The sequence below is a fragment of the Myzus persicae genome, unplaced genomic scaffold, assembly GCF_001856785.1.
Source record: "Myzus persicae strain clone G006 unplaced genomic scaffold, MPER_G0061.0, whole genome shotgun sequence".
Taxonomy (NCBI): domain Eukaryota; kingdom Metazoa; phylum Arthropoda; class Insecta; order Hemiptera; family Aphididae; genus Myzus; species Myzus persicae.
This window is the reverse complement of record NW_019101601.1, coordinates 1-11,120: the sequence shown is the minus strand read 5'-3', so window position 1 is coordinate 11,120 and position 11,120 is coordinate 1. Positions and strand designations below refer to the sequence as shown.

The following is an 11,120-nucleotide window of genomic DNA, read 5'->3' as shown; positions in this document are numbered from 1 at the left end:
TTTTTATTTAATTGATTTAGTGTATGAAGCGCTAAAATTAGAGTTCGTTTATGTAAATTTTGTAGGTATAACTATATGAATTATGCCAGTATTTTTATAATTCAAAGACTTAAAAATTCCTTTGTAAACGACATTATCAACTTTTTCTGGATCGGGGACAAAAATATACAAATTAAAATTGGACGTCACAAATGTGATAGGGGTGACCGTGAGAAAAACATTGATAGGATATTATATTATATTATTTTATATTATTATCATCGTACCCTACGCTAGGTAAATACTCTATATGAATAATATTTTTTATTTTGATTGTGGATACACCGATGAGCGGCTAAATGCAACTCAACATCTTAGTAAGCAATTTGTGAAAATTCGTTTAGTTATTAGTTATTTTTTACCAATAACTAAAACTAATGTAACACCATTGATTATAAATACCTACTAATAATAGATATTTAGATAAAATTAATTGTTTTTTTTTTTTTTTTGCAAAACTAGATACTTAAAATAATTGTCTATTATTAAACGTCGATACCGACCATAGCCTATAGAGGCATCTGTGGTAGTCGAGTTTGATTGTTATTTATTTTCAGCCAGAGACTATTTCTTACTAAAAAAAGGAATAGGTATTTTATTTTCACGTTTATTTTAATTAATAATAACTTAATACTTATATTAATTGACAAAAGTGGTACTAAAATCTTCATCATAGTGTCGGGTATAACAGTAAAAATTGTCATCCAAATCGGTTCAGTCATTGATTAAATATACTTAATATTATTTACTATATTTTAATAGTTAGATTACGGTAGGAAATAGGAATACATTTTTTTCTCCAATTATTGATTATCCAATAATATAACCTAGCGGCTGTAGTCGCCGTGCCTGCATCTTACATCTATCATTATTCATTACGTCTCGGTGGCTCGCGAGTCGCGGAGTCCCTGTAGTTCTATATCGCGCACAATGTCGTCGATAGCAGTTAGCTTCTGCTGTGGGTACGGGTATGGTTTAAGCGCGATCGGCGATGGGTCTCTAAGCAAAATTTCGTGTTCAATTAGTTTGGTACGTCCTACTTTTCACTGAATACTACCGCGTATTTTTTTAATACATCGGTAAGTTTCGAGCATGTTTCGGCGTCGTCCCAAAATTCTAATTGTGATAAGTCGAGACTAGTGGCGGGTGGTTATGACTTCCCTTTCCAGTATGTCGACGTACGAATGTGCCTACCCATGTGAATTGTGCATGTGGCGTAATTCCAGCGCGATTAGTCTTCCCGTCCCCACCTTGTGCCTTTGCAGAGCGGCGGGAGAGTTGACAAAGTCGCGTTGTCGTAACCCGTGGTGGTGGTTGGTAAGAGCCTAAACCGGTTGCTGCGGTGCCTGTACTTTGTACTGGCTGCCGTTGTGTATCGTGTAACGTCTTTGATGCTTCTGTTAACAAAACCATGGGAAAATCACTCAACGATACTTTATTGGTCGGACCTACTGTTCAAGATGATTTAATCGATGTTGTTATGTTTTAATCAAATTCGTATTTGATTCCCCAGCCTGCAGCAATAAATTTAAAGAAGATATGTATATAGGTCTATTTGCGACACAAGGTCCCTGGTAGGTGTGAGATAGCGGCGTATTAGTAGATTGCTATATCACAACATTTGTCGTCTCAACTTATCAAAGTAGTAGTCGTATCTAGTCATAATCTGTTCCATCCGTTCCTAACTTTGTAATTAATAATTCAACGGACATGAGGCAGCCGTTTTACGTAATATCGATTCTTTTTGTTTTTGGTGCGTGAGCAAGACGGTCGCGTGTGAACAGTTGCTGACATCAGTCTTTATTTGTTTTTCATGTTCATCTTCAAAGGAACAATATTATCGAACACTTTCTGCGTTGGCACTGGATGCGGTCTTTTTGTGGTAAATATCGTTCTGTGGCATTGTCGATGACATATTTCTCATTATTCTCCCTTAGCCTAAGATGATACGAGTTGAACTTTGACTGTTCGTCCGTTGACATGCGTTGCTGCACTGTATAATTGGGTTAACCTTCAGTCTTGTCTATGACGATAGGTGACTTCTGTGAGTAGGTTAGCGGCGGTGGCGCGGTGCTGTGTGTGTGCGGGATCACACCTGTTATTTCATTGTATTTAAATAGTTACCTACAGATCCCGGGCCTTAACACGTTTGGGTACAGTAGACCCTAAACGCAACACGCTTGGGTACAAATGAATACACCGTTTGGGTACACCATAACTCTAGATAACACGTTTGGGTACATAGGAAATAAGTATTAATATAACATTTAGAAACACCTAGAAAAATAACACTTAAATAATTAATCATTAATTTTTAATTTTTAGAGCCTATTAGCGTTATCCAGGAGACACCACGAGGAGGTTGGCTCTATTTAGTCTCCCAAAAATATTTTAGTATAATGTTTAATTACTTGTCATAGTTTTTAAATTATGTTATTATTTATTATACTATACCATTATTATTTATTATTTATTATTAACTGTTTGTATATATTACAATTATATAATGTTTTTACCGGCAAATTTCGGACCAATTAGGGATAAATATTTTGCTACATATTTATCGACTTTGTATTCATCAAATTTATTTAATACATATGTAATATTATCCATGTCTTCTTTTCTTTTTTTGTTTTGCAAATTTCGTTTAATGCTACCTATTTTTAGGTACGATTCTTCTTGAACTTCTTACAAAATATTTATTATTGCAAAACAATTAGGGTGGCAAGTATAAAATTGACTGTTAAAATCTGTTAAAAATGTAACATGAATATTGCGTCCGAAACACTATTCGTTCAAAAAAATTTGAACTGATTTGGTACGCAATTCGTGTGGGCCCATACCGATGGTATTCGGTGATCGGTTATTAACCCAACCTAACCGATATTATTGTTCGAGAATTTACCCGTTTATAATCCCTTTTTCGACGAGAGCCGCATGGGAATTGACCTCTTCGTAAAACCGTTTTCAATGGGATAAGCAAACAATGGATGTAAGTCGTGTGGGATGTGCCGATCTTAAAATGTCAATTTTAATCATGACAAATGATTGCACAGCTGCAGGTATAAACGACAGCAAGTCGGGTCGGCAAAAATGTACATTCTATTATGTTCATATATTATAACCTCTCCTAGACAGACTATATATTGTGTGTGCCTATATAGAAACAATTCAACAAGCTACATTTTATTTTTACAGCTAGCACTGGATCGCCGCCGCCTAGTCACCTCGCATTAACGAGTCTGCTTGCCCATGTAGGTAGACAGATAGTATTATAGACATGGATGTGGGTTGTAGATATATGTAATAATAATGGTTTGTTCTGTTCGTCGAATACAGGGAGAACAATATTTTCACCACTAAACCTGACTGTATGTTTAATATCGGTATAAAAAAAATCGCAATGTTTAACGTAGTCGTTGTCGTCGAAAAAAATCTCAAAATATTGCACCAAATCACTATCGTTATTTGTATTATCTGTACGATGATAATGGTTTGACATAATATAATACAAATATACAATAAAATTATATTATTATAAAAAAACTTTCATGTTATATAATGTTGACGACCGAAGAGCAACAATAGTAGTGAGTCGTAAGACTCCTCCATCTCACCGTCCTATAAGCTCGCACGCACCCACACACACACATACCATAAGCACAGTGTATTATTATCTATTTATTATAAATTATAATTTTATCATTGCGCAAATAGGCAATTGATAATCGATCACTTGTAATATTATAATTTTTAAAATGTTGGGCCAGAAGAGCCATATTATATTATAATTATATTCTGTTGGCCCATAAAGGCCATAATATTACGTATTTATCCTGTTCAGCCATAAGGCTGTGATTGATTATTATACCTTTGTGTTGCTGTGAATTGATAATATTTTTTGTACCATTATTAATTATCGTGTATTATACGGTAGGTAACTTATTTTTTACCAGAAACCGTGTTACCATTTTTTAGTATTAGTTAATTAATAAACACACACACACACACACACACACACACACACACACACACACACANATTATTAATAATCCGATCGGGTGCGATTAAAATATTATGTCATGTCCGGTTCATTAGTATCAGCGAACGTATACACACACACACACACACACACACACACACACACACACACACACACATGCTAAAGTATATATATGTTAAGTTTAAATATATACATGCACATTGTGTTAGGCCGGTGAGTGGTGGTACGAAGCAACGCGCAAAGTATTTTGGTGATCGGGTGTCACTACCATTATTGTTTGACTCCGGCCCTAATATGATAGGCATTTCATTTATATTTATTACTTGATAGTTGACATCAACTTAAAATATTATTATTAATATTGTTTAGATTTGCTCCGAATTTGTTTGTACTTTGACATTTCCATGTACCTACATAAAATTATAAAGCAACATGCAATAATATTTTTCCTTAGTGTACATGAACGGTTGTTAATTTCATTGAAATAATAAATCATTAGTTATAATCGCATCATTTTTATGGTTATGTATTAAAATTGCTATTATATCTGTGGCATATAAATGTAACGACGGTACTTCTTAGACAGTATATAACCTCATCCGTATATAATTTATACACATTTCAAATCTGGTTACTATTTAGTTAATGCAGATATATCTGTATCTGTCTTGAGCTGCTTTCTGAGGCTTCTTACGCGTCATCATGTGGTTTTAGACTAGTCCGACCAAAAGGTTCTTACGGATCTCAAAAGAAAACGCAGCGGCTGCATTAAAGCGCATTGCTACATTTACCAACAATGTTAACAAAGATGATCAGCCAAATTTTTATAAGATTTTAGGCAAGAAAAACTTTTTCTCATAAATCGAAAATTTGACACGATTCAAAGTGAGATTGAATTTCTGGATATCAATGAAACGGATGCTGGAGACAGTTCCCCAGCCCAAACATTATATATGTATTTTAAATATAAGTTGTTGGTACCTATAAATGCTATAATCCATTTCCTATTTTCCTACGAATAAAAATTTAAAATTAACTAGTTCTTAGTATACATTTTAATATAATATGGATTCTGTAATATAATACGATTATTTGAATACATTAATTTATTTTATTTTTCGCGATTTAATTTAATTTTGTGATTTATAATAATACACCGAAATTGAGAGTACGCTACACGTCTTAAATCTTCAAACTTATTCGAATACAAACAACTAAAACTATTCAACAAGTTTAGATCTTTTTCTAGATATCATTAGAACAATATATACGATTAATCAAAACACGAATATGGGTAATGTAGTCAATTAATAATATGTTATATTAAAAAAAGGGTACTATGTTCAAGCGTAGAGTTTTTTACATTGTTAAATATTAAAATATTTTGATTTCCAACATATTTTGTACAGTGTTAAATAGATACGTTATTCAGTACATTTATGGACTCCAAGAAGATTTTCTGCCTTGTAAGCATGGTTGAATTTTTTTCATTTTCAATAAATATTTTATCAGAATAATAATACAAACCATAATATTACGATCATAGGAAAATTAGGTACATATTATAATAAAATTATTAAGAGGAATTTGGCATCACGAGCATCCGCGATTGTTGTCGGCGGAAGACTTGAATGCGCAGAACAAGGCTGGTTGTGTTTAAATTATCTAGAACTCATAAAAAAAAAATTCGTTTTATAAAATGGTATATAGAATAAATTAAATGCTTTGCTTTTAAAAAAAAAACATTTTGAATTTTTTTACTTTTAATGGACTACAAACACTCGTGTTGTATCCGTTGTAGTATAATTCAAATATCATACCCTACTGGTATCACATTCGATCTGCATATAATCGTAAAAAATTCCCTCAAATGATTATTTGCAAGGTAAAATTCGAAATTCACATATGGGTTTGAGTTATGATCGTAAATATTCCAACTACCATGAATACGACTGCACTACACTTAAACGTCTTAAACGCCTGAAACATATTTTACACACATTTAATAACGAATTGTGTACCTACTGTATGTAAGACGTAGGTACTTTAATAAATATGGTTTTAATCATCAAATCGTTCATGTATTATTGAATTATTTATAATATTTTTCAATAAATATACTTTCGTAATGTTTCTTAATTTTTAATATTTTTGTTCCTGTTTTAAACAGATAGTAAATACCCTCATAAACACAACATAGTATTAAACTGTTTGGTCGGTAAAGGTGTCGATTATTGCATCCTGTAGCTTCACTTATATAGTGCTGCCGAATCACCGTGGTGGTGGACAACGCACACCAATGCCACCACCGTCGCCAGCCCCCTCACCACCGTGGGCCGTGGCAGCCTATAAAAGAGCTCGCGAAGGGTGTTTCATTTTTAGTGTACGTTCCGTTTTCTGACTTCCCGGTTCCGCTTATTCGTCTTGCAATCAAATTTATCTCGTAAATTCAAATATTTTGATTAATTTAAAGTAATCATTCGTTTGAACTACATTTCATTTTTCGATTGCCTTGCGTTTTCAAAAAGCCATGAAGTCTTTAATAGTAGTGATGATATCGAGCATCATAATCATCGCTGTTCTCGGGAATGTAGCCAACTCGCAACTCGACAAGGAGTTGCTAGGAAGTAAGTACAAATATTAAACATAATATTATTCTCATTTGGTTATATTTTTAATTTAATTTATTTTACATATTATTCATCTAATTTATTTAGGTAACAGTTTTTATTTAAGCAAAAGTATTTTTTTCAAATATGATATTATATTTGTTGGGTTTTTAAAAAGTATTATTTTTACTTCAAATATTACTTTGCACTAATTTATGAACTATAATCTTTTTGATTTTAATTTATTTATTTTTAAAATTATGACCTATTACAATGTATTTTGTTAAATGTTACACATATTTTTATAAACTTTAACAATGGTTACAATACAAAATTATACCTACTTTAAGAATCCAATAATTATTTGTAATAGTTTACAAAAATATTGTTTTGTTTAATATATTATGAATAATTGAATGCTTTATTAATTCTATTATATTAGTGGTACCTAATAATAGTTTTAATTAATTATTCTAGGACGCTCAATAAGTAAATCAATTTCTTTCCTCCGAGAAAGATTAAAAACCGTTTTCTTCTAAATTTCTACTTTTATAATAATATACCCACCTAGTAAAAAATGTGAAATAGCAGTAGACTATACTCTTATAAAATATATTCGAATACATTTTAAAGTTTTCGATCCGAAAAGAAATACTTGGTTAGTTGATTGAAACGAACAAAACGAAATAAAAACAGAGTACAAAAATTTACGGACACGACTGTTCAATTATATTATTATCAACTGAGCTTCATTATTTGGTCTTTCCATAACAGTTTCTGTTTCATAATATAATGCATTTGGAATACAAGATTAATTAAAACGTTTCAATTTTTGATTTCAGTTAATAATTAATAAAATCTCAGATAGGCTAATATAATATAATATACTGATCAAATAAATTATATACTAATGTTTATAGATTTATCTTTTAAGTAGAATTCCGGTTTTGATTATATTCCGTTATCGATTACATTTACTTTAATATAATGCTCATAAATCATAATGCTTAATGGTTTATATGATAAATAGGTACATCTCATATTGTGACAGTTTTGGAAATAAAATATGCCTTTTTAGATTCTTAAGAAATTTTAGTTTATAACACGTTTATTAGCTGGGAAGTAATGTGACATATTAAATTAAAAAGATATTATTCGATTATGAAAAAAAAATTAATACGAATATTGTCATAACTACTATATTTTATTTAATAAAAATGGTAATATCAACGCGTAGCCAATTTATTTGGCACTAAATAACATACATATTATTCTAATGGTAGCTGTTTGGTAATGATATCAGATTTCTGTATAGCTGATATATCATTTACCAATATGCTTACCAGATCCCTATGGTTAGATGGCCTATAATAATTATGACGTTTCACATGAACAACACAAGAATATATATAATTTTATATGATATAATTTGCGAAATACAATAAATAGATACGGTCACACCGATTACGCCTTATAATAAATTCCGTATCGGACCGGTCTCAGAAACATTTAAATAAATACATATAATAAATAACAATAATAATTCATGAAAATTCAGAATAATAATAATAACAACAACGGATTGATCCTATATCAAAAAGCTTACATAATATATAAAATGTTTATAATGATGGCAACGATGCCCGATCGCATATTGAGGTTGATAGAGCTGCTCATCATCGCGTGTGAAGTTGATACGCCACTCATCTCCTGTTGACCAGCGTCACACGGCAACCAAAATAATAATAATAATAATAATAATAATAATAATAATATACAACACCTGCACAGATACCTAATATTGGCACCTAAACGCGCGATATAGCACACTCATACACTGTAACATACGTGCAAACTATAGCGTGAAATATGTGCAGTCCGGCAATTGACTAATATAGTAATTGTTCGCGATGCCACTTCGTAACGAATCACTTAATGTTGAATCGTTACGCTCGCACAATAATAAAATGACGATCGTCCATAATTAATACGTATAACATGAAAATAATTTAAATGTTATAAATCGTAACACGTAATAATAATAAATAATGATGCGCGGACTATGCGGCTCAGCGGTATGTGTCACACACAGACACACAGGCACAACTCAATAGTATAATGTATATTATACTATAGTTGTAATTGCAGCGTGTTTAGAATTTTAGATGCTAAACGGTGTGCAACAATTTATAACAAAAATATCATATATACGCTCTCCCCCCCCCCCCTAGAATATTGTAGGTAATGACAAATACACTATTTTTTTAAAAACATTTTCAGAATAATTTAACAACTCATATATCATGTAAAGTACTTATATAACATAGGGACTTCTGTCACACTGCAGATAACTAAAATGTTCAAATAATTTTTCCATCCATGGTTTTTACACTTAAACGCTCTGTAGATTTTTTTCTTTTTAAACTCTAATTTATGTTCAAACGAAAAGTGATTGATTCAAATTTTTTAAATTTCACTTATTATATCTTAACATTATATATATTTAAATACATAAATTACGTATTCACACGTCAATTTAAACACTATTGCTACTTGAGTGTGACAGCAAATAGAATACCGATAAGAATATAAGATGGTAAACGGATCACTTTGAATACTGACTGGGTAATATTTGACTTGCATACTGCTTAAAATTTGTAAGTATACTAAATATAAATTGTTGAAAATCGATAGCTAACACTTTGTACGGAGATAAATCGGCTACAATTGATCTCGGATACTTTATACTCGGTTCCATAAAAATATACAAGGAAATATATTTGACTAGATAAGATAAAATATAATTGCTCAAAATGTTAGATCGGAATCATGATTTCAATCGATATGAGTTTGGTGACATTTAACAATATAAATATTATAATACAATATAATCTACATGTACATACTTTTTTTTTTAGTTCTTAAAAACGACACCGGTGGTACTACTTCTTATTACTTAAATAAATACTTTAGTATTAATATTTAAAATCGTTTATTGATATCAATACTTTATATACAATACATTTAACGATTTTTATTTTACAAGGCGTCAATGGGTCTCTTGGGTTCGACGGGATATACCCAGTCTTGTCAGTTTTCGGCGTTGTAGTTATTGAATTTAGTCGTTGATGGTGTCAGGACGTCCGAAATCAATACATAAATAATACACTAAGAACCAAACCACGAAATGAAATCGATAACTTTTTAAAATAGATTTGAGTATACCATTTAAAGAATAACAAATAAAACAAACACATGATATACGAAATTACTTGAACATATTTGACAGAACTACATTTCATTTTTAAATTTGTATATGGCATAGTACATACTAAAAAAGTACAAAGTGTTCGCGAATATCATTTTTTCTATGTAACCTTACAAAGTGTATTACAACTTGATAAAATTGCACAAAATCAACAACTACTAGACGAAATGTCACTACTGACATACTGTTACTAGAACATTATTATTTATACATATATAAATAAGTCTTACAACGTATGTATGTAATTTATAGGTGGGTCCTCGTTGGTGATATTCAACAAAACAAATGTCGACGCAGATACTACTCGGGCAATTATTGCAGACAGTGGCAGGAGGTATGTTTTTAGCAACTAAGCATACCCACTTATAACTATGTCACTATTTAATACTCGTCAATGCCGAGCATTGTGTAAAAGCTTGAGTCAAGAACATTTATTAATATTTATTAATATTATTAATATTCAAGGCATACAAAATTTTACGAATTACATATAAAATACAAATAAAATACACTACACACACATACCATTTCATGGTAATTGAGTAGTAATTGATTTTTTTCATCCAATAATATTCATTTCATTTTTTTATCACAAAATGTTAAATATTATATTTAATACATAGCTAAAACTTTTCTCCACTTATTGTTATATTATTTAATAGTAGTTATTTTCATTCACTTAATTATTTTTCTATATATATTAACTGTAACTGTAGGCCATTTCATTGTGATAAAAAAAATCGGTCATTTCTACTGATATTTAAAATTGTATTCCTAAAAACATGAAACGACTCATACAAAATCATGTTGTTCCTAAATTGTAATCGAATATTTTTCAATTAATCTCACTAAATAATACTTCAAACAATAATTTTAGTACACAGAAATACAATTTTTTTATCATAACATGTTAAACGTTATATTTAATACGTTACTTAACCGATGTGAATTTATCTTTTTAAATGTACATAATTTTAAGGTCTAAAAGAATCCCTGCACGAGATGATGGAGGCATGGGTTCGATCGAATGGTCGTTACCAATTTCCAAGACCGGCAACAATGTTAATGGCGCCAAGAAAGAAGAACTTACTCAAGTCATAGCAAAGAGGTTAGTTTTGTCGTGAAACTACCATTGACTTTTTAACGTCAATACTTTTCTCCACTTAGCGTTTTATTATTTAATATTAGTTATTTTCATTTA

General features: G+C 30.8%; 1 protein-coding gene across 1 annotated transcript; it reads left to right on the top strand.

The window, feature by feature from the left end:
- Window positions 1-6,449: 6,449 nt before the first annotated feature.
- On the top strand, window positions 6,450-11,027 carry LOC111029819 (the record flags this gene model as incomplete). The annotated part of the gene is made up of 3 exons (XM_022309013.1): window positions 6,450-6,669; window positions 10,172-10,253; window positions 10,899-11,027. Coding segments are annotated over exons 1-3 (308 nt in total), but the record flags the coding sequence as incomplete, so codon positions are not given.
- Between the last annotated feature and the right edge of the window lie 93 nt (window positions 11,028-11,120).